Source organism: Carettochelys insculpta, chromosome 2 (assembly GCF_033958435.1).
Source record: "Carettochelys insculpta isolate YL-2023 chromosome 2, ASM3395843v1, whole genome shotgun sequence".
Lineage (NCBI taxonomy): Eukaryota > Metazoa > Chordata > Testudines > Carettochelyidae > Carettochelys > Carettochelys insculpta.
Window position 1 is genome coordinate 7,026,390 of NC_134138.1, and position 23,707 is coordinate 7,050,096.

At 47.5% G+C, this 23,707-nt stretch overlaps 1 protein-coding gene across 1 annotated transcript in view; it reads left to right on the top strand.

Moving 5' to 3' along the window:
- Positions 1–9,305: 9,305 nt before the first annotated feature.
- ZC3H3 (zinc finger CCCH-type containing 3) overlaps positions 9,306–23,707 on the top strand; it is a 369,370-nt gene continuing 354,968 nt past the window's right edge. The window contains exons 1-3 of the mRNA XM_074986583.1: positions 9,306–9,454; positions 11,742–13,176; positions 21,743–21,936. Coding sequence (XP_074842684.1) covers positions 9,409–9,454; positions 11,742–13,176; positions 21,743–21,936 — 1,675 coding nt within the window. The 5' untranslated portion in view covers positions 9,306–9,408. The remainder of the gene's footprint in view (positions 9,455–11,741; positions 13,177–21,742; positions 21,937–23,707) is intronic.

Genomic DNA, 23,707 nt, shown 5'->3' on the forward strand with positions numbered 1-23,707 from the left:
TCTGGGTAATGAGCAATACCTGGCATGGACCCTTCCACCGGGGTTTCAAGGCGTGCTTTTGAAGGTGGGTTTTGTTGGCCAGGCTGCTTGTACCTGTGAATGGATGTGACTCACAGATTGCATTAATCCCTTGCAATACTGAAGGAGTGTGCTGTGAGTCAGGTTTAGGTCTGGGACTGGGGTAATGGTAGCCATTGTTCACATAGGGCGTCCCATAATGATTTCAAATGGACTTAATTTGTGCCTTTGAGATGGGGATGATTGAATTTCCATAAGGGCCCGTGGTAAAGCTGCTGGCCAGTTTAACCCTGTAGAGTCACAAATATTTTGCAAGCTTATTTTTTTAGCACACCGTTTCGCCATTCAACTGCACCTGCACTCTGTGGACGGTAGGGACAGTGCAATAGGTGAGTGACGTGTAATACTCGGTCCAGAGGCTGAACAATTTTTTTTTCAGTAAAATGTGTTCCCCAGTCACTAGACAAAGTAGCAGGAATTCCCTTGGTAGGGATAATATGGTTTAACAAGCATTTGGCAACAGACAATGAATCAGCTTTGCGGCAGGGAAAAGCTTCAATCCAACCTGAAAACAGACATACCATAACTAAAATGAATTCATATTTCTGACACTTAGGCATTTGAACAAAGTCAAGTTGCCAGTGTAAGAATGGTGCTTGAGGCAGACCTCGAAACCCTTGTGTTACTCTTACAGACTTGCCTACATTGTAGCTTTGGCAAGTAGTACAGGCAGCGCAGTGGCGGGTTGCAAAAAAGCTGAAATGGGGAGCCCACGATCCTGCCTTAGTCGTAGCAGAGACCGTCCCCTCCTCTCCGACATGAGAAACACCGTGTAGCAGGGCGGCCAGAGATAGGTAGAGTGAAAGAGGGGCTACGAGGGCACCAGTAGGCGAGCGCCAAAGGGAATCGGGATGTAGAGAGCAACCCTGGGCACTCCAGGAGTCTTTCTCTGCTTCTGGGGCAGAGTTCTGGAGCTGGGCGAGATCAGAAAGGGACGGTGGTGATACGGAGACAGAGAGGGAACCAAGAAACGCGTCTAGCGAAGGTTCCATAGTGGCAGCATGTTTTGCAGCAACATCAGCCAGTGGATTTCCTTTAGCCACCTCAGTGTCTGCAGCTGAGTGGCCTGTACACTTAACAATGGCTAAAGCATGTGGGAGTAAAACTGCATAGAGGAGAGCGGCAATGTAGGGGCCATTCTTGATAGGGGTACCAGCAGAGGTAAGGAAACCTCGAGCCTGCCAGAGGGTGCCAAAGTCATGTACAACCCCAAAAGCATATTGAGAGTCAGTGTAAATGGTGGCAGAGTGCCCCTCAGCCAGGAAGCAAGCATGGGTTAGGGTAACCAGTTCAGCTACCCGGGCTGAGGTTACAGAAGGTAAAGGCGCAGCTTCTATAGTTTCAGAGAGGGATACCACAGCATATCCTGCAAGGAGGCGACCTTGGTCATTCCTAAAACAGGAACCATGAGAGTGAGAGGAGAACGGAGGACAAGGGACTCAGTGTGAACTGGGACAGAGAAGAAAGCAGAACACAAATCCACAACAGTAAAATGGGTTGCATCTGGCAGAATAGAAGCCAATATTGTGGCGGGGTTAGGGACTACTGGAAAAGTAGGTATGACAATACGGTTAATGGCTCAAAGATCCTGAACAAACCACCACGATTTACCATTAGCCTTTTGAACTGGGAGGATAGGGGTGTTACAGGGGCTGGAACAGGGAACAATAATTCCTTGTTCTTTCAATGCGGTTATAACTGGAGCAATACCAGCCTCTGCTTCAGGATTTAAAGGGTACTGAGACAGGTGAGGCAGAGGTTTGGAATTGTCTACAGTAATTCAAACTGGGTCAGTATTTTTCATGGTTGAATGGCGTGCCTCAGCTGGCCAGTCTGCGGCAGTCAACCATTTTTCATACTGACTAGTAGAGGCTAACAGTTTACACAGTTGGAGGAGGTCTGCCTCGGAGGGTTCATAGGTTTCACAGATTAACAGAAACTCCTCAGCAAATTTGATAGGATTTTCCTGTGGCTTGGGAAAAACTCTAACTATAGACAAAAGTTCCGTACGGGTCCAGGGCTTATAATACCATATGGGCTCACTTCCTTCCACCTTAAGGACTCGTAAGGGTGCCACAACATTTTTATTAGAATTCTTTTTTTTTTTTTTTTTTTTTTTTTTTAAACCTCGCATCAGATTCTCTTTTCCAGGTAGCGAGATCAAGAGAATTTTTGCAGTCTGCTTTGGGTTGTCTTTTCATAATATTTTGCAGGGCTGCGAGGCCAATGAGGGTATTTTCCTCATTCTCATCATTGATCTTATCATCTGTAGTTACTGAAAGCTTTTCTTCCCCCCCACCCCCACACTTTTTTTTTTTTTTTTTTTTACTCGAGCAGGAGTATGGTGGGGGTCAGGTTTGATCCGGATCATTACACAGGACTGGGTAAAGGGGAGCGCTCGGACTGGTGGTGGGAGAGACTGCATTTAATTGGGCTTTTAATTTATCATTAGAATTTCTAAGAGAGGTGAGTTTTGATTCAGTCCACCTATGATTTGCCTCTTCCCACCACTGCATGAAGCAGCCTACCTCTCCTTTTGCCAAATTTAGTTTTTTGGGAGGACGAGTTTGTCTTTTACGGCGTTCACTCGGTCCTTGTCCCAAGAACCTAACAGTGGCCACTGCAATTTGGGGTTCTCCAGGGTCAGTTTAGACCATTTCTCAAGAAACCTGCTAGAGTCCAGACCCCTCCTAAAATACATAAAATAAGCCGGAGTTCCCTTAGGGAACTGTTCTACGTTAGACTTCTGATTACCCATCCAGGAGGACTTCACACAGCACTCAGACAAGAAGGAAATTCGGGCTTGTCAGAGCAGTACCCGGTGCAACACACAGAAAGGAGCCCACAGGCTACTGCCTCAGTTGTCCTTGCTTTCACACCAGGGGTTGTACCCAAGGTGTGGTGCAGCTGCAATTGTGCAGATTTCACTTATTCAGACCGCGGGCATGGGAACGCCTTGGTCGGCCAGTCCCCGGACGGAGATGGCACCCAGACTCAAACACACCACAGGGAGGACGGATAGACACAGAGACAGGACAGTCCTCAGACCAGTCAAAAGCCAGAAAGAATAATTACCTGATCAGGACCAGATTCTAGAAGTTAGATCCCGGGACCCCTACCAGAACAGAGTGGGAACCAACAGGTTCGATGGCGTAGACTGCGCTGCGGTTGTGCACCTTTCCATCTTGTGGAGGACCACTCGGACTAAATGTCCAGGTGCCGGCTGCCACAGTCGTCCTCCAAGGCAGTCAGGGATCACACAGCCTCAGCGAAGACACTTGCCATCTCAGTGGGACCTCCAAATTGTCAAAGTTAGACTCAAGACTCACAATTTGTCAGACCACTCTGTTTATTAGCAAAGCTGCTCTGCTAATACATTTAGAAAAGTGAGTCCCCTCCCAGGGCTCAGGTCTCTTAATTTATACAGATCAAGAAGGCAAGTTAATAGACAAAGGAAAAAAAAAGAAAAAAAAACAGACAGACACCCACCCCATATAGTCCCTGAGACCAGTCAGGTACCTTCATTTCCATATCACCCTTAGCAATCCCCTGCCAATGACTCCCTGGTTACCTTAATTAATTACTGTCTAGCACCTGCTGCTCTGGTTTCTGCTTTCCCAGGCACACCTGGCTCCATCCAAACCCACTCTACATTCCTACACACAGTATCAACATAACTTCCCCTTCTTGAGCTCAGAAGTAACATTGTATCATAGTGTGATTTAATTTCTTTTTACAGTGTAACTCTTTTATGTACAATGTCACATCTTATACTTCCATACTCGTGAGCATGCCATCCTACCTGGGGCACGTTCCCACCTAAAGACTCCCTGCCAACCCAGCATCAGAACCTTGTACCTGCTCTTAACTGTTTCTTATTAAATTAGACTCAAGAGTCATGGAACTGCAGTGTGATTATCAAATGACAAGTGTCAGGAATGTTTTGTGGTTTTTGTTTTTAACATACATCTAGCAAGACTGCTGAATGTTTGTCATTTACCATAAATTCAAAGAGGAAAAGGACCTTATTTTAATGGGTCACAGTACAGACACAAGGGATGCTGTGCCAACAATAGAAGAAATATGTAGGGTGTACACTATTATAAATACTTACATGACCCTTCATCAGAGTTCACTTACTGGTGGGCACCCCACTGTCTTCAGCCCACCCCTTCAGGGATCCCCGTTATCCTAAGAAGTTTCCCTTTTGAGCTTCAAAAAGGGGAACTATCCCAAAAGAGAAGGCTAGTTAAACAGAAATTAAAAGGAACAGTCTCAGTCATGAAATATCTGCACTACATGGGAACTTTTTAAAAATACCAGAATAGAAGCTCGAACTAAACATACTCCAAATAAAGGAAAACAGTTAAGAGGACTGAAAAAAGAGGGCAACATAACTAAGCACCAGAGTAAAATAGGAGTTTAGAGATAAAAAAAGCATCTTTTAAAAATTCAAAGTCAAATCCTGCTGGGGGATATATAAAAGAATATAAATTCTGGCAAGTGTAAAAGTATAATCAGGCAGATAAAAAAATGAAAAGCAACAACAAAAGAAAAAATCTAGTGGCAAAAAAAGAAAAAAAAACATTAAGTACATCAGAAGCAGGAAGCCTGCCAGACAATCCATGGGATCACTGGGCAAACAACGTGCAAAAAGAGCATTCGAGGAAAATGAGTGTTCTTGAGAAGCTAAATGAATTCTTTGCATCAATCTTCACTGCAAAGAATAGAATGTAAGGTAGGATTTCCACCTTTGAATCACTCTTTTTAGGTGACAAATCTGAGGATCTGTCCCAAAGTAAGCTGCCAGTAGAGGAGGTTTTGGAACAAATTGATAAATTACAAATAAATAAGTCACAAGGACAAGATGGTATTCACTCAAGACTTGTGAAAGAACTCATGAAATTGTGGAAGTATTGTGGTATGTAACCTATTGCTTAAATCAGCCTCTGTAATAAATGACAGGTAGATAGGTAATGTAACACTGATTTTTAAAAAGAGATTCCAGAGGTAATCCTAACAAATTACAGATGCAAAAACAACTTCTGTATGAGGAAAACTGGTTGAAATTGTAAAACTAAAGAATAGATTTATCAGACAATAGATGAGCAAGATTTGTTGGGGGAAGAGTTAACAAGGCTTTTTAAAGAAGAGACATACTACACTGATATTCTCTCGTGCTCTGGCTTCCTGTCAGCCTGGTGAGATACTCAACCCCCCACTACAACACAACCTCTTCCTTTAAGCCCCCACCTTCATCCTGCCTTCTTTCACCCTCCTCCCCCAAGTGCAGTGCTTCTCCCAAATTCCCACTCCCATCTGACCCCTTTCATGCCCTTTACCATCCCTCCCCTGAGCATACTCCATCCACTCTTGTCCCCCTCCCTCCCAGAGCCTCCTGTTTGCTACAAAAGAGCTGACTGCCAGGGGTGGTAGGAGCTGTGAAGGACAGGGAGTTGATTGGCGGGGCAGCTGGCAGATTGGAGGCACTGGTGAGGATGTGGGGATATTAAGTGAGTGGATATTAAGAACCTGTTAATTTTTTTTCCCATGGGCACTCTAGCCCCAGAATACCTTGAGTGGGGTGTATGATTGGTATGATAGAGGTCTACAGAATCATGAATGATTTGAAGAACGTGAAGGAAAAATGTTATTTACCTCATCGTATTGCAAGCCCCTGGGTGGGCCACGGGGCAGAGGGGTTTTGTGATACCACAGTACCTGCAAGAAATTTAAGTGTAGGATGGAGAGTGGGGGGGCTCAGGGCGGGGATTAGGAGGTGTGAGGGATGCAAGACTTAGGGCAGAGGGTTGGCAGGTGTGGGGGCTCATGGCAGAATGTGTATGTGGGGGGGATGCAGGAGTCAGGGCAAAGTATCAAGGTGTGGGGGGAAGGGTGGACTCAGGGCAAATGAGGGAAGGTTGATCTTGAGTGCACAGCCACTGAGCTGGCCAGCTACTGAATCCCTGGAGCTGGTGGGGGTGCTTTCTGCACTACCTGCTGCCTGAGCTCCAGGGCTGGAGCTTGAGAGCGTGGTGGCCACATTGCCCAGGGGCTGTGGGCGCTGGCTCAGACATACTGGGTCTGTGGCCTCACCCCTTCACTACAAGCCATCCAGCGCTGAGGCTGGGAGTCAACAGAGGTGGTGTGTTCTCTTTTGGAGGAGGGGGCCAGAGCAGGTGGGCTGAGCTGCCCATGCCCAGCACCATCATGGTAAACCAACCTATCTACGATGGCCAGCAGCATCCAGAGCCCCACTGCACCTCAGCCACACATACTTACTGGTGCATGGCACTAGAGTGCATCAGCTTACTTTCACCTTTGAGAGCCAATGTAATGGAGGATAGGGTCCACCAATGGTTAATACCCACGATAGTCAGGGATGTAACCTCATGCTCAGATTCACAGAATCACAGGGCTGGAAGGGACCTCAGGAGGTCATATAATTCAGCCCCCTGCTTCAAGCCGGATCAACCCCTACTAAGACATCCCAGCCAGGACCTTGTCAAGCCAGGACTTAGAAACCTCCAGGGATGGGGAATCCACCACCTCTCTAGGCAACACGTTCTAGTGCTTCACCACCCTCCTGCTGAAGTAGGTTTTCCTAATAACCAACTTACTCCTCTCATTCTGTAACTACAGACTATTGCTCCTTGTTCTGCCGTCTGTCACCACTGAGAACAGTTTCACTCCATCCTCTTTAGAGCTCCCGTTTAGGAAGTTGAAGGCTGCTATTAAATAACCTCTAAGCCTTCTCTTCTGTAAACTAAACAAGCCCTCAGCCTATCCTCATAGGTCTTGTGCTTCAGAACCTTAATCATTTTTGTTGCCCTCCGCTGAACCTGTTCCAGCACATTTACATCCTTTTTATATCAGGGGGCCGAAACTGGACACAATATTCCAGATGTGGCTTCACCAGTGCTTAATAGAGGGGAACAACCACTTCTCTAGATCTGCTCACAGTGCTCCTCCTAATGCACCCTAATATGCCGTTCACCTCCTTGGCTACAAGGGCACACTGTTGACTCATATTGAGCCTTTCATCCACTATAACCCCTGGGTCCCTTTCTGCTGTACTGCTGCTGAGCCAGTCAGTCCCCAGCCTATAACAATGCTTGGGATTCTTCCATCCCAAGTGCAGGACTCTACACTTCTCCTTGTTGACCCGCATCAGATTTCTTTTGGCCTAATCCATATCCAATTTCTTCAGGTCACTCTGGATCCTGTCTCTACCTTCCAAGGTATCTACCTCTCACCCTAGCTTAGTGTTGTCTGCAAAGGATACAGTCCAGTCCCTCATCCAGCTCATTAAAAAAGATGCGGAAAAACACCAGCCCCAGAACTGAGCCTTGGGGCACTCCACTTGAAACTGACCACCATCCAGATATTGAGCCACTGACCACTATCCGTTGGGCCTGACCGTCAAGTCAGCTTTCTATCCATCTTCCTGTCCATGGATCCAATCCATATTTCCTCATCTTATGGACAAGAATGTTGTGGGAGACTGTATAAAAAGCTTTGCTGAAGTCAAGGTATATCAGACTTCCCCATGTCCACAGAGACTGTTACTTTGTCACAGAAGCTAATCAGACTGGTCAGGCACAACTCGCCCTTGGTGAGCCCATGCTGACCCTAAGATTCTGACAGCCCAAAGCTGGATTTGACAAGAGGATGGGTCACTCAGTAACTGTCCTGTTCTGTTCAGCCCATTTGAAACATCTGACTTGGATGAACCATTGGCTTGGCCTGGGATGGCAATTCCTGTGTTAAAAGTCCAAAATTAATGAAAATGAAAAGTAATTTCCCCTCTCTGGCACCTTCTCCAGCCTGTTCTCAGTTCAAACTACCTGCTGCTCATTGCTGAGCTCCACAAACTGTTTAGGCCTTGTAGGGCATACAGTAAACCCCACTTTATGCGAGTTTGTTAATCGTATTAACCCGAATGTCAAAATCCCCAGCTCCAGCTCCCTGCTCCCTCCATCTGCAGTAAGCAGGCAGCTGGAGCCTGTGGGGGAATGGCTTTCCCCTGGCTTCCCCCAGCTGGGGGAAGCTGCAGGGCTGCTCCTTTCAGCGCTCTGCCTCCAGCTGCAGCGATTGGAGCCAAGGGCTGAGCGCTGAAAGGAGCAGCAGGGCTGGGGCAGAAGAGGATGTGAGGCAGGCGGTGGGCTGTGAGGCGGCAGTGGGTCTTGGGGAGAAGGGGGAGGTAGGGTGGTGGGGGGCTGTAGGAGAAGGGGGCTGTGAGGTGGCAGTGGGTCTCGGGGAGAAGGGGGCTGTAGGGTGGTGGGGGGCTGTAGGAGAAGGGGGCTGTGAGGCGGCAGTGGGTCTCGGGGAGAAGGGGGCTGTAGGGTGGTGGGGGGCTGTAGGAGAAGAGGGCTGTGAGGTGGCAGTGGGTCTCGGGGAGAAGGGGGCTGTAGGGTGGTGGGGGGCTGTAGGAGAAGGGGGATGTGAGGCGGCAGTGGGTCTCGGGGAGAAGGGGGCGGTAGGGTGGTGGGGGGCTCTAGGAGAAGGGGGCTGTGAGGTGGCAGTGGGTCTCGGGGAGAAGGGGGCTGTAGGGTGGTGGGGGGCTGTAGGAGAAGGGGGATGTGAGGCGGCAGTGGGTCTCGGGGAGAAGGGGGCTGTAGGGTGGTGGGGGGCTGTAGGAAAAGGGGCTGTGAGGTGGCAGTGGGTCTCGGGGAGAAGGGGGCTGTAGGGTGGTGGGGGGCTGTAGGAAAAGGGGCTGTGAGGTGGCAGTGGGTCTCGGGGAGAAGGGGGCTGTAGGGTGGTGGGGGGCTGTAGGAGAAGGGGGCTGTGAGGTGGCAGTGGGTCTCGGGGAAAAGGGGCTGTGGGAGAAGGGTGGGCTGGGTGAGGCGAGAGGAGTCAGTGAGGACCGAGGGGTGGGGGGAGGCTATTGGGAGACCATGGTTGGGGGGGGGCGCTCACAACTAAAAGGCCCCACTAAAAAGAGGGGGCACCCACTAAAACACACGGCCCCAAATGAATGCAGGGGGACAACTAAAAAGAGAACAGGAGGGGGGGGGGTGTCAAAGGTTCCAAACAAGGGGGCCAGAGGGGGACACCGAGCAGAGAACCCCGGGCAGTGCCCACCGCTCCCCAAAGGCTTCGAGAGAGTCAGTGGGGGGCGAGGCGGGGCGGGAAGGTTTCCCCGTCTCTCGGGCGGGGCCAGCAGGTGCCTCACTCCGACCTCCCGCCCACCCGGGGTCGGCTTCAGCCGCCGGCTCCGACGTCACGCGCAGCCCCTCTCACGTGACCGCTCCGCCGGCATCGCGGGACGGTGACGTTTCCGGGGCGGGGCGGGCGCGCAGCGATCACGTCGGACGTTGGCCGCCGGGGATGGAGGAGAAGGAGCAACTGCGGCGTCAGATCCGCCTGCTGCAGGGTGAGGGGCGCCGCGAGGGGCTTGCCCTGGCGGGGGTCCTTCCCCTGCGCTGCTGGGCCTGAGGGCGGCCCTGCCCCGCCGGTCCGTTACCTGCTTCCTCCCCTGTGAGCCCCGAGGCAGCTGCCCCCCCCTGCGCTGCTGGGCCTGAGCTCCCCCCTCCCCCCACCGCCGGACCGTTACTTGGCGCCGTTGCGGTCTCCTCCGCGTGTTCGTTATCCCCTCCGGCCGTCGCGCGCTCCCCCTCCCCCTTCCCTCCCCTCCCCCCCCCACCCCGGCCAGCGTTCCGCTCCCTGCTCCTGCCGCTGCCCGCCCGGGCCGCAGCGGCGCGAGGAGCCAGCTACCCCCTGGAGCTGCCGGGAGGGGAGGCGCTGACCTGCTGCGGCGCTCGTTCTCCCCGAGCTTTGTGCGGACGCTGGGACCTGCTCCGGTGACCCCCTCCACCCCCCCCCCCCCCCAGTCTGAGCTGTGGGGCAAAGACCTTCTCTGCCCTGGGCTCCCTGAAGCGCCCCCGCCTCCCATCATTCAGTGCCTTGGTTTGGGGGCCAAAAGGTGATTCTCTCTAAAACTTGCCCTGTTCGGGGCTCCATTCTCAGTCTCGTAAATCCGCTTCTGTTCTCCTTGTGAGGGCGCTTGTGTTTGACCGAGGGTATGTCTGGATGGTAGGAAACCCTGAGCTGCTTGGCAGGGAGTCATAGGGCAATTGACTGGGGCTTGCGCTTTAATGCTAAAAATAGCGTCAACATTCCCATGGGGGCTCTGAAACCCAGCAAGGAGGGTGTAGGGCTTAGGGCCTGGGTTCCAGCCCAAGCCTGTTGTTTTCAGCCCTAGACTTTTGAGACACTGTGCCACGCATGTTTCCTTCAGTGTAAAGATGCCAATTCTGTCTGAGTTGGACAGAGCAAGACAGACCTGATCTCAGGTGACTAATTCTGCACCACCACACCTGTGCATGGAGCTGTACACATAAGTAAGATGACTCCATCCTTGTTCTGAGGATTTAGTAATTTTGTTGAGTGTAATACAGACCAAGTGTAGTTCTGGGAGTGTGGAATGAACAGCAGAAGGAAAAAACAATAACAAGATTTTATTTGTGTTTTGATGAGTGTCTTGTTGCTGCAGTATCGGAGGGGTAGCCGTGTTAGTCTGGATCTGTAACAGCAAGGAAGGGTCCTGTGGCACCTTATAGACTAACAGAAAAGTTTTGAGCATGAGCTTTCGTGAGCACAGACTCACTTCATCAGATGCACCTGATGCATCAGTGCATCTGATAAAGTGAGTCTGTGCTCACGAAAGCTCATGCTCAAAATTTTTGTTAGTCTATAAGGTGCCACAGGACCCTTCGTTGTTGTTGCTGCAGGGTTTTGAAATACCTCTTAACATCATTAGAGCAGTTTATGGGCAGAGACTGTAGCAGGAGATCAGCTCATGTTGCCATTCTGCAGCTATACGGTCGAGTCTTTGGCAGTAAGAAAAACTTGTTTTCTTTTTTAAAGCATGCCCAGATCCCTGGAAAAAATGTACGGCCCTTGTTAACCATTTTCATCTAAAGATCCCAAAGTGCATTATAAATATTACTGTTTAACAAGCCTCATAATCCCCTTCCTCCTATAAGTATCCATGTTATTGTTGATAGTGAAATTGAGGCACAGAGACATGATGCAATTTGCCCACTTGACTAACTTGCTTTGTTAGTCAGTGGCGGAGCTGGGGTTGGATTCCTAAACCGTCCTGACTTTTAGTTTCTTGCTTTAATAATAAGTCTAGCCTTCCTTTACTAGACCAAATAATAAGCAGCACATCTATAGGGGACTGGATTAGAGAACTGGGTTATGCTGTATAAGAGCAAAATCAGATTAGGGTTGCCAGGCAATTTTCACTATAAAAAGGTTCGGAGATGGAATGTTGAGGGTAAATGAGGTAAGTAGTAAGTTTTTTCCACTTCTTGCCTGTCTCCTGTTGTACTGCCACCCTCCCTACAATTGACCTACAAGAACAACGGTCAGCGTGGGGGAATTCAAGGTTGATGCATATTAGATACATTAAACTTGACCAGAAAGAGGAATGGTATAGTATTCAGTTACGTAAAGATCCATAATAAGAAATCTGTAATCATTGGGTAGCTCAGCTTTTTTTCCAGCCTAAGTGGTGATACCTGAAACCTGTTGAACATGAAAGTTCATGTAGAAGAGGTGTTTTTAGTGCAATATGATGATAGTCAATTTTCAGAACTTGCTGTTGCAAGACTTGTGGAAATTGCAACTAACAGTGGCTATTTAATTTTCTTCAGGTCTCATAAATGACCATAAAAATATTCATGGAAATGCACCAGTGCCCCCGCCCTCCAGGACTCTAAGGTGGAGAAATCCCAGGCAGACTGTCTTCAACAGTCAGGCAGCGTTCTCTGCAAGATATTCTCAGCAAGCTCCAAGGGATTTTCAACCACATCCAGGTAACTCGTGGAAAAAAAAATACTCCCTTGTAAACAGACCACCTGCACCAGTGCCTCATCTTGGAAGTAATGCATCTGCGAACACATTGCAGGCTTTTGTGAGTCAACAGAGTAGCTATGCTCCTGGGCCACAGGAAGCAGGCACAGAAGGACAAGTGGGCTTAACGACAGGTGGTAATATAGTCATAGGAATCAAACTACCACAGAGGACTGACTCAGCCTTGGAAAATGGAAACTTTAGTGAAGTGGGATCCCAGCCAGGTTCATCGGGGGTGAAAGTAGCCATAGCTGCTCCAAAAGAAGATGGGAATGTTCTTGAAAGCTCTGACTTTCAAAGTGTTGCTCAAAAAGAGGACAAAGAAACATCTCTCTTTGTCTCCCATAGTTCTTTGTACCAGCCTGTTGTTGCAGGAAGAGGAGATGAGGCGTGCCGAGTGTATCAGAAAGAACTGGGCATACTTCAGACTGTGAGAGTGGCTAAAAGTGGCCCCAAGTCATGTGACATCAGTGAACGTGCCATAGCATTAAAATCCAAGCCTCAGCAGCTGTCAGCTCTGCCTGATCAAGAATCAGGCTGGGTGGGAGCCTGTAAGAAGCCAATATCACAGTTTCTAGTTCATGGTAGTTCAGAGGAAGTCATGGCAGATAGAAATATTATGAAGGAGCCACAGACGCTTGGAAAATCAGAGGCACATGCAAGCTCTGTTCAAGTTGTGACTTCAGAGGCTTGTGTAAATCCAGCGAAGAGCCTGTTTGCAATACCCCAGGAGCTACTCAGTCTGCAAAGAGCTGCTTCAACGCCCGTCTCCAGCAAAGCTTCTAAGTTCAGGAAAACCAACTATACGTGGGTAGCCAATCCTAGTAAGTGCCCGCGTGCTGTAAAGAGATGGACAAGCCCTAGAGCTTCTGAAAGCACTAGGAAGTTTTCTGTGGGAGCAGAAAGAACTGCTAAGTCATTGCCAAAGGGGGACTCAGGAGCAAAGCAGAAGAAATCTGGAGTGCATTTGAAACTGGATGCCTCTCCTAATAAGTACAAATGGAAAGCATCCAGCATACAGCTACCTTCTGCTTCCAAATCAGCATTCTGGTGGCAGTCTGAGGGACAAAAAGAAGCTGGAGTCACCCAAGTTTCCAGAGCCAACTTGGACTTTCAGACTGTAAGCGGTGCAGCCGTTGGTCATGGTGGGCTGAAGTCATCTTTCAGTGGTGATGCACTTTCCACTTACAAAGTGAAGAGCCGGACCAAAATCATCAGGAGGAAGGGGAGTTGCAGGTAAGTTGCAAGTTGTCTGAAGTTCTATAGCTGGTACAAACTTCCTTTGCACTGCTCCTGGGGTCTGCTCTTGTGTTCATTGAAATCCACAGGACTCTTGCCATTGATTTCAAAGGGAGCAAATACTCAACTATTTACATAGTAAGCTCTTTAGAGCATGTCAAAGTTAGACTCAAGACTCACAATTTGTCAGACCACTCTGTTTATTGGCAAAGCTGCTCTGCTAATACATTTAGAAAAGTGAGTCCCTTCCCAGGGCTCAGGTCTCTTAATTTATACAGATCAAGAAGGCAAGTTAATAGACAAAGGAAAAAAAGGAAAAAAACCAGACACCCACACACTCCATATAGTCCCTGAGACCAGTCAGGTACCTTCATTTCCATATCACCCTTAGCAATCCCCTGCCAATGACTCCCTGGTTACCTTAATTAATTACCATCTAGCACCTACTGCTCTGGTTTCTGCTTTCCCAGGCACACCTGGCTCCATCCAAACCCACTCTACATTCCTACACACAGTATCAACATAACTTCCCCTTCTTGAGCTCAGAAGTAACATTGTATCATAGTGTGATTTAATTTCTTTTTACAATGTAACTCTTTTATGTACAATGTCACATTTTATACTTCCACAATCCCTCCTTTTGGTCAAGCTACGCCTGTGACCAACAATTACCGGGTTTCATACATTAACCGTTTTTTTTTTTTTTTTATTCCTCTCATTGGTGATATTTAAAACCATGAGATTGGCACTCTGGTTAGGGGTAACCTGTTGGATGGTGTGCCTTGCACAGCTTTGGGTATAATAAGAGATTAATTGGAAACATACAAAAATCATTAAAATTCCAAATAAGATAGTCAGAATTCCTTGAAACAACCAGTTTCCTAGGCTAGAGAAATTAAATAAACCAGTTAGCCATTTCCCCAAGGAACTTGGCTCTTTGTGGGGAAGGTATGCAATCTGCTCCAAGTGGCTAGCGTGATTTATTACATCGTTAGTATTGTCAGGTATATATTGAAGCACACGGAATTGTGGGAAAAGCTGTGCAGGATAACAAATACCTGACCAGTTAGCTGGTAACATGGTATAAGCGTATCTCCCACAGACCCAATGATGTCCTATTAAAGCTGGGAAGGGTTGGCTGCACCCTTTTGACATATAGGTATCCATGAAAGAGGAATAATATTCCCCAAAGGGCACAGAATGACCTTCCTTGGGGAAAGAAGTAACATTTGCATGACATTGGAAGATTGTGTTGTTTTTTCAGGGAGGCTATAGGGGGAGCAAGAGATTGATTTTTCCGGTCTGATCCCAGGTTGAGAAAAAATTCATATCCCCATACTCGGTTTGCCATTCTCCAATCTTATTTGAATAGTCCCATACACCATGGGACACAATATATTGGAGACAGCTGCTCCTCCCTAAATTCAGCCCTGTCCCATTACACACCCAGCACCAGTGGCCTTTCCCTTCACCACACTTATAAATGTAGGAACATTTGTTCTCATCAATCCCCAAGTGTCATTTCTTTTCCACATCAGGATGTGGCTGCAGACCCAGCAATTAGAGATATTGAGAGTCTGGGCTATCCACACTTGTTGCTGAATAAAAGAATTGTCATTGTCACTTCGGACTCCCCAGACTTTAAGAAACAAGTAGCTGAGGATTAGGCTCCACCAGGGACACATAGAATCATAGAACACTAGGACCGGAAGGGGCCTCGAGAGGCCATCGAGTCCAGTCCCCTGCCCCAACGGCAGGACCGACCACTATCTACACCATCCCTGATAGACATCTATTTAATCTGTTCTTAAATATCTCCAGCGAGGGAGATTCCACAACCTCCCTTGGCAACTTATTCCAGTACTTGACCACCCTGACAGTTAGGAACTTTTTCCTAATGTCCAACCTAAACTTCCCTTGCTGCAGTTTAAGTCCATTGCCTCTTGTTCTCTCCTCAGAGGCCAAGAAGAACAAGTTTTCTCCCTCCTCCTTATGACACCCTTTAAGATATCTGAAAACCGCTGTCATGTCCCCCCTCAATCTTCTTTTTTTCAAGCTAAACAAGCCCAATTCTTTCAGCCTTTCTTCATAAGTCATGTTCTCCAGACCTTTTATCATTCTAGTTGCTCTTCTCTGGACCTTCTCTAATTTCTCCACATCTTTCTTGAATTGAGGTGCCCAGAACTGGACACAATATTCCAGCTGAGGTCTAACCAGCGCAGAGTAGAGCGGTAGAATGATTTCTCGTGTCTTGTTCACAACACACCTGCTAATGCATCCCAGAATCATGTTTGCTTTTTTTGCAACAGCATCACACTGTTGACTCATATTTAACTTGTGATCTACTAGAACCCCTAGGTCCCTTTCTGTTGTACTCCTTCCTAGACAGTCTTTTCCCAATCTGTATGTGTGAAACAGATTATTCCTTCCTAAGTGCAGCACCTTACATTTATCTTTATTAAACTTCATCCTGTTTACTTCAGACCATTTCTCTAATTTATCTAGATGTTGAATTGGATGTTGAAGGCAGGACCCTTTCTGGTTCTGACAGCCTCTATGGAGGGAACCGCAGTCACGGTTTTATGTCCACCAGGCAGCAGGCGCTAGGCTCACCACTGCTTCTTTTCAGGTCCTGCTGTTTGCTTACCGTCTGCTTCTGGCAACCCTTACGGGGGCGTAGGTTGTAAGGTATTGCAGGCTGTTCCTCTAAGTCTTTTTCTGGAGCCAAAATTGGCTCTGCGTGGTTCTGCGGTGGTGCTTGGTCCACTGGGGATGGTGCTTTTTTACACTGTGAAGCGTGTATCCATGCTGCGATGCCGGATAGCTTTACAGCTGTCTGGGTAATGAGCAATACCTGGTATGGACCCTTCCACCGGGGTTTCAAGGCGTGCTTTCGAAGGTGGGTTTCATTGGCCAGGCTGCTTGTACCTGTGAATGGGTGTGACTCACATCTTGCATTTATCCCTTGCAATACTGAAGGAGTGTGCTGTGAGTCAGGTTTAGGTCTGGGACTGGGGTAATGGTAGCCATTGTTCGCATAGGGTGTCCCATAATGATTTCAAATGGACTTAATTTGTGCCTTTGAGATGGGGATGATCGAATTTCCGTAAGGGCCAGTGGTAAAGCTGCAGGCCAGTTTAATCCTGTAGAGTTACAAATTTTTTTGCAAGCTTATTTTTTTAGCACACCGTTTCGCCTTTCAGCTGCACCTGCACTCTGTGGATGGTAGGGACAGTGCAATAGGTGAGTGACATGTAATACCCGGTCCAGAGGCTGAACAATTTTTTTTTTCAGTAAAATGTGTTCCCTGGTCACTAGACAAAGTAGCAGGAATTCTCTTGGTAGGGATAATATGGTTTAACAAGCATTTGGCAACAGACAATGAATCAGCTTTGCGGCAGGGAAAAGCTTCAATCCAACCCGAAAACAGACATACCATAACTAAAATGAATTCATATTTCTGACACTTAGGCATTTGAACAAAGTCAAGTTGCCAGTGTAAGAAAGGTGCTTGAGGCAGACCTCGAAACCCTTGTGTTACTCTTACAGACTTGCCTACATTGTAGCTTTGGCAAGTAGTACAGGCAGCGCAGTGGCGGGTTGCAAAAAAGCTGAAATGGGGAGCCCACGATCCTGCCTTAGTCATAGCAGAGACCATCCCCTCCTTTCCGACATGAGAAACACCGTGTAGCAGGGTGGCCAGAGATAGGTAGAGTGAAAGAGGGGACTACGAGGGCACCAGTAGGCGAGCGCCAAAGGGAATCGGGATGTAGAGAGCAACCCTGGGCACTCCAGGAGTCTTTCTCTGCTTCTGGGGCAGAGTTCTGGAGCTGGGCGAGATCAGAAAGGGACGGTGGTGATACGGAGACAGAGAGGGAACCAAGAAACGCGTCTAGCGAAGGTTCCATAGTGGCAGCATGTTTTGCAGCAACATCAGCCAGTGGATTTCCTTTAGCCACCTCAGTGTCTGCAGCTGAGTGGCCTGTACACTTAACAATGGCTAAAGCATGTGGGAGTAAAACTGCATAGAGGAGAGCGGCAATGTAGGGGCCATTCTTGATAGGGGTACCAGCAGAGGTAAGGAAACCTCGAGCCTGCCAGAGGGTGCCAAAATCATGTATAACCCCAAAAGCATATTGAGAGTCAGTGTAAATGGTGGCAGAGTGCCCCTCAACCAGGAAGCAAGCATGGATTAGGGCAACCAGTTCAGCTACCCGGGCTGAGGTTACAGAAGGTAAAGGCGCAGCTTCTGTAGTTTCAGAGAGGGATACCACAGCATATCCTGCAAGGAGGCGACCTTGGTCATTCCTAAAACAGGAACCATGAGAGTGAGAGGAGAACGGAGGACAAGGGACTCAGTGTGAACCGGGACAGAGAAGAAAGCAGAACACAAATCCACAACAGTAAAATGGGTTTCATCTGTCGGAATAGAAGCCAATGTTGTGGCGGGGTTAGGGACTAATGGAAAAGTAGGTGTGACAATACGGTTAATGGCTCAAAGATCCTGAAGAAACCGCCACGATTTACCATTAGCCTTTTGAACTGGGAGGATGGGGTGTTACAGGGGCTGGAACAGGGAACAATAATTCCTTGTTCTTTCAATGCGATTATAACTGGAGCAATACCAGCCTCTGCTTCAGGATTTAAAGGGTACTGAGACAGGCGAGGCAGAGGTTTGGAATTGTCTACAGTATTTCGAACTGGGTCAGTATTTTTCATGGTTGAATGGCATGCCTCAGCTGGCCAGTTTGCGGCAGTCAACCATTTTTCATACTGACTAGTAGAGGCTAACAGTTTACACAGTTGGAGGAGGTCTGCCTCGGAGGGTTCATAGGTTTCACAGATTAACAGAAACTCCTCAGCAAATTTGGTAGGATTTTCCTGTGACTTGGGAAAAACTCTAACTATAGACAAAAGTTCCGTACGGGTCCAGGGCTTATAATACCATATGGGCTCATTTCCTTCCACCTTAAGGACTCGTAAGGGTGCCACAACATTTTTATTAGAATTCTTTTCTTTTTTTTTTTTTTTTTTTTAAAAACCTCCCATCAGATTCTCTTTTCCAGGTAGCGAGATCAAGAGAATTTTTGCAGTCTGCTTTGGGTTGTCTTTTCATAATATTTTGCAGGGCTGCGAGGCCAATGAGGATATATTCCTCATTCTCATCATTGCTCTTATCATCTGTAGTTACTGAAGGCTCTTCTCCCCCCGCCTTTTTTTTTTTTTACTCGAGCTGGAGTATGGTGGGGGTCGGGTTTGATCCAGATCATTACACAGGACTGGGTAAAGGGGAGCGCTCGGACTGGTGGTGGGAGAGACTGCATTTAATTGGGCTTTTAATTTATCATTAGAATTTCTAAGAGAGGTGAGTTTTGATTCAGTCCACCTATGATTTGCCTCTTCCCACCACTGCATGAAGCAGCCTACCTCTCCTTTTGCCAATTTAGTTTTTTTGGGAGGACAAGTTTGTCTTTTAAGGCGTTCACTCGGTCCTTGTCCCAAGAACCTAACAGTGGCCACTGCAATTTGGGGTTCTCCAGGGTCAGTTTAGACCATTTCTTAAGAAACCTGCTAGAGTCCGGACCCGTCCTAAAATACATAAAATAAGCCAGAGTTCCCTTAGGGAACTGTTCTACCTTAAACTTCTGATTACCCATCCAGGAGGACTTCACACAGCACTCAGACAAGAAGGAAATTCGGGCTTGTCAGAGCAGTACCCGGTGCAACACACAGAAAGGAGCCCACAGGCTACTGCCTCAGTTGTCCTTGCTTTCACACCAGGGGTTATACCCAAGGTGTGGTGCGGCTGCAATTGTGCAGATTTCACTTATTCCGACCGCAGGGATGGGAACCCCTTGGTTGGCCAGTCCCCGGACGGAGATGGCACCCAGACTCAAACACACCACAGGGAGGACGGATAGACACAGAGACAGGACGGTCTTCAGACCGGTCAAAAGCCAAAAAGAATAATTACCTGATCAGGACCAGATTCTAGAAGTTAGATCCCGGGACCCCTACCAGAACAGAGTGGGAACCAACAGGTTCGATGGCGTAGACTGCGCTGCGGTTGTGCACCTTTCCGTCTCATGGAGGACCGCTCGGAGTAAATGTCCAGGCGCTGGCTGCCATGGTCATCCTCCAAGGCAGTCAGGGATCACACAGCCTCAGCGAAGACACTTGCCATCTCAGTGGGACCTCCAAATTGTCAAAGTTAGACTCAAGACTCACAATTTGTCAGACCACTCTGTTTATTAGCAAAGCTGCTCTGCTAATACATTTAGAAAAGTGAGTCCCCTCCCAGGGCTCAGGTCTCTTAATTTATACAGATCAAGAAGGCAAGTTAATAGGCAAAGGAAAAAAACAGACAGACACCCACCCCATATAGTCCCTGAGACCAGTCAGGTACCTTCATTTCCATATCACCCTTAGCAATCCCCTGCCAATGACTCCCTGGTTACCTTAATTAATTACTGTCTAGCACCTACTGCTCTGGTTTTTGCTTTCCCAGGCACACCTGGCTCCATCCAAACCCACCCTACATTCCTACACACAGTATCAACATAACTTCCCCTTCTTGAGCTCAGAAGTAACATTGTATCATAGTGTGATTTAATTTCTTTTTACAATGTAACTCTTTTATGTTCAATGTCACATCTTATACTTCCACAAGCAGGAACCCTGTTTAGGGTCTGTGTTCTGTGAATAGTCCAGTGGTGTACTGGTTGCTGACTGGGATTGCTAGATGCTATCACCTTACAAAGAAATACTTGCTGCTTCCTTTCCAAGCACAGAGGGCTTTCCAATAAACATGAAATGTGTTGCTTTTGAGAGGTGTGAGTCCTGAAACTTGACAACTTTTATTTCTCACAAACTTCTGTTTCCTATCTTTTTTGTCCCAGCTGAATCCCCCTCTTAAGTATAATATAATAGGAGATACACATCTCCTAGAACAGGAAGGGACCTTGGGCGGTCATCTAGTCCAGTCCCCTGCTCTCTTGGCAGGACCAAGCACCATCCCAGGCATCTATTTGCCCCAATCCCTAAATGGCCTCCTCAGGGATTGAGTTCATTACCCTGGGTTTAGCAGGCCAATGGTCAAACCACTGAGCTACCCCTCTTCCCAAGTATGTATTCCCTACAGCTCTTATTGTAGGGTCTCTAATCATAAGCAGTGTTTAGTGAGGGGAAAAGAAAGAAGTAAGACAACAGGTTTCAGACTGTGGCTTGGTTAGGCGTAGGAGGTGGGAGTGTGGAGGAATGATTTGAGTATTATTTTATTGTGCCTGTCACTCCAAAGTGCTGTACATGTTTTATAAGCAAATGCCACTGAAGAAGTAGGCAGCAGCGAATACTGGTACGATACACTGCATTATAGTGGGGAGAAGGGATACTAGTGCAAAAGTCTTCTTACAAAAAGTGCCATAGGATTGTTGTGAATCCCTTTGCATGTCTAGAATAATCCCACCCTTTGGGTTTGGGCCTGCCTTATCTCTCTCTTTAAGGTCTGCACTGTACACTAGTTTAATCCAAGTACTGAAAGCACACTTGCAGAATTTTGGCAGATGCTTTTATAATTCCCCGTAGAGTGAAATTGGCAAGGATCTGTGTCCATTTAGGGGGCATGCAGTTTTGGTGATGCCCCTAAGAAAGTGCTGTGTGCAGGAGCAGCAGAAGTATCCAGCATAATTCATATGCAGTGAAACCTCTGCTGTAGGTCACATCTGGTAAGTGTAATGAGCAATGGAAAGGGTAGGAGTGGGAATAAACAAGGCAAGGAAAAAGGCACGTGAACTAAGTTGCACGTACAGGGAATTGGCACAGTATGGACTGGTGGCACACTTGAGATAAGACCAAGTTGTGTCTCACTTATTAAGCTAGTGAGCTGTGAAAGCTCTGTGAAGGCATCCTCTTGGGATGTGCTGTATAGCAGGAGCTGCCTCAATAGATTACAAATGCCAAGAATCAACTTGAAAATGGTGGCTTCAATGATTTGTCCAGGGCAATAAGCCAGTGACAGAACTTAGTTTAGAATATGGGGGTTGGGGGGTCTTCCTCTCAAGTCCAATTTGCTCTTTTCATCTGTCTTCTACTATTCTTCACACCATGCTGTGGCAATGTGACATGACTGAGGTAATGGGTTTGTGCAGTGTGGTGAGGAGAGGTTGGGGTCTGCTTGCTTATTTCTTGGCCTGATCTTCCCACCTCTCTTAAGATCATGCTGCTTCTCCAACCACGATAATAGACAAGAGACTGAGTGTGATGGGGATACCTAGATGTGAGCTGAGATGTCAAAGACCTCCTCCTTTTTTCATGCTTTCCCAACAATTGGGAAATTTGCCCTTTGACCTGGCATTTGCCATCAGCATGTTTTCCTTGCTCTTATCTCAAGAACCTGCATAGTTGGTGGATAAGGTATCAGACCAGGAGAACTGGGTGCTAATCCCACCTGTGCTACTGATATGCTGTGTTAATGGAGAAAGGAGAGCCCAGATAGCTGGGCTGGAAAGCGTCTGCTATGGTTTGGTGATCCCTTTTTAAATTCCCTCTGTTGCATTCTTTGCAGTTCTCCAACAGATAAGAAGCACAACTCCTTCCCCACCATGCATCTGAGAAGCCGCTATTCTCTCAGGAAAAGAAACTCTCTGCGGGGAAAAACCGCAGCATTGAAGAAAACACCACCCAAGGACCTGGTGCAAATCACCAAGCACCGGCTATGCCGGCTGCCAGCCTCCAGAATTCACACAGCAGCCAAGGAAGGTAAGAACAGCCTTGGTATTCCTGGCTTGGATAGGTGGTGATAGAGCTGGAATACTGCAGGGGGAGAGGTGGGGAAGCAGTTTTAGGCATTAATTTTTGGATGTAGGAAGTGAGCTGCTCATTCCCGTCAGTCATTGTTATAGGGTCCGTAGTGAAAAGAAAAGACAGCGTGGGATGAGTCCTTCATCCTATATGAAGGCTTCTCGCCAGATCCCGCTTCTCTAGAGCCTGCCATTCTTTCAGTTTGCCCCATATATATTGTGACACCTCCTGTCAGGGCCACCTCTGTTGAAAACCACCCTAAAGCATCTCCTTGCTTCTAGGATGGCTTTGCTGGACCTTCCCTTAAAGACCAGTTTTCACTGGGGAAATTGTTTTCAGTAGTATGGTGGGGGATTGTGTATAGTAACTTTCATTTTATATAGCATTGTTTGCAGCACTGAGTTGGCTGTTGCATGTGTGGACTGATCCCCCTGTCTCTGAGCATATGAACAGTTGATGGGTTCACATTCCACATTGCTAAGAAATGTTGTTAGTGTGAGAAGAACCTGAGTGGTGACTGGTCAATGTCTGTCAGTTTCGATTGTTCTTCCTCCTTCACCATCACCTTGTCAGTCTTTAGATCAGGAAAAGGCAAGGACCGTTCCATGGATGATCTTGTAATCTAAACAGACACAACACAGAGAACTCATTGGCCAGCATAGAGAGGGTTCAAAGATTAAACCATTTGCTTGTTTGCGTACGTTAGAGTTAATAGGCATCACAGAGAGCATGTGTCTGAAGAATATTCAGAGGATGAGGTGGTAAAAGTGTTGGTTGTATGGTACACATCTAAGATGGTATAGGAAAAAAATGGTATATGTGTTTCATGAGGTGCTCATCTTAGCAAGGAAAAATCTATTTGATAGATGCATTGTGATTAGGAACTGTGAGCGTCTGTGCAGGTGAAGCACGCATGTATGAGTTGGTAGAAGATCATAAGTTAATTTAAATGTTCACAGAATTATTACAGGAATTAATATTTAAGAAAGAAATGTTTTTGATTGGAATGTTGTGCAGCAGTATTTAGTTGTAAAACATCTGTTTCTTTATCCTATAGATCAACATTAAGCAGCCTAGGCTGTTGAGTGTCCTCCTTCATCTCTGTGAGCTGTAAGATTGTCATAACCAGGACTGTCTCCTGGGATAGGGTTGTTTTGCTGACTGTGCTTGTGCACCTAGAATTTGCAGCATGTGCTGACTGAACCATAGCAGTGCTTCGATTGTATACATATGGGGTATACAGCTCTCCCGGTCATTGTGAACTGAAGTGCATGGTAATTGCATGTAACATGTTCTAGTTCTGTCTACGTGTCACTTTAGTAAAAACAGTACAAAAAATCTATATGGGTTGAACCTGGTGGTATTAGGCAACCCTGTGTGGGCCGCATTAAACCAAGTGTCTCGTGGGCTACACACAGAACCGCAATGGGTCTCATGTGGCCCATGGGCTGCAGGTTGCCCCTCAGTGTTCTAGATCTAGGGTGGGGGTTTCTGAAACTTCATTGCGCTATGACCCACTTCTGACAACAGAAATTGTGATAGTGATGAGGGAGTGAAGCCCTGAGCCTGCCTGAGCTTTGCCTCCCCAGGTTGTGGGAAGACCTAAAGTCAGATCTTGAGCGTCATCGCCTTGGACTGCAGGAGTGAGGTGAATGAAAAGCTGAAGCTTAAGGGCTTTACGTCTTTGCAGAGTGCCTGTAGCTTGAGTCCCATCACCCACTGCTGAAGC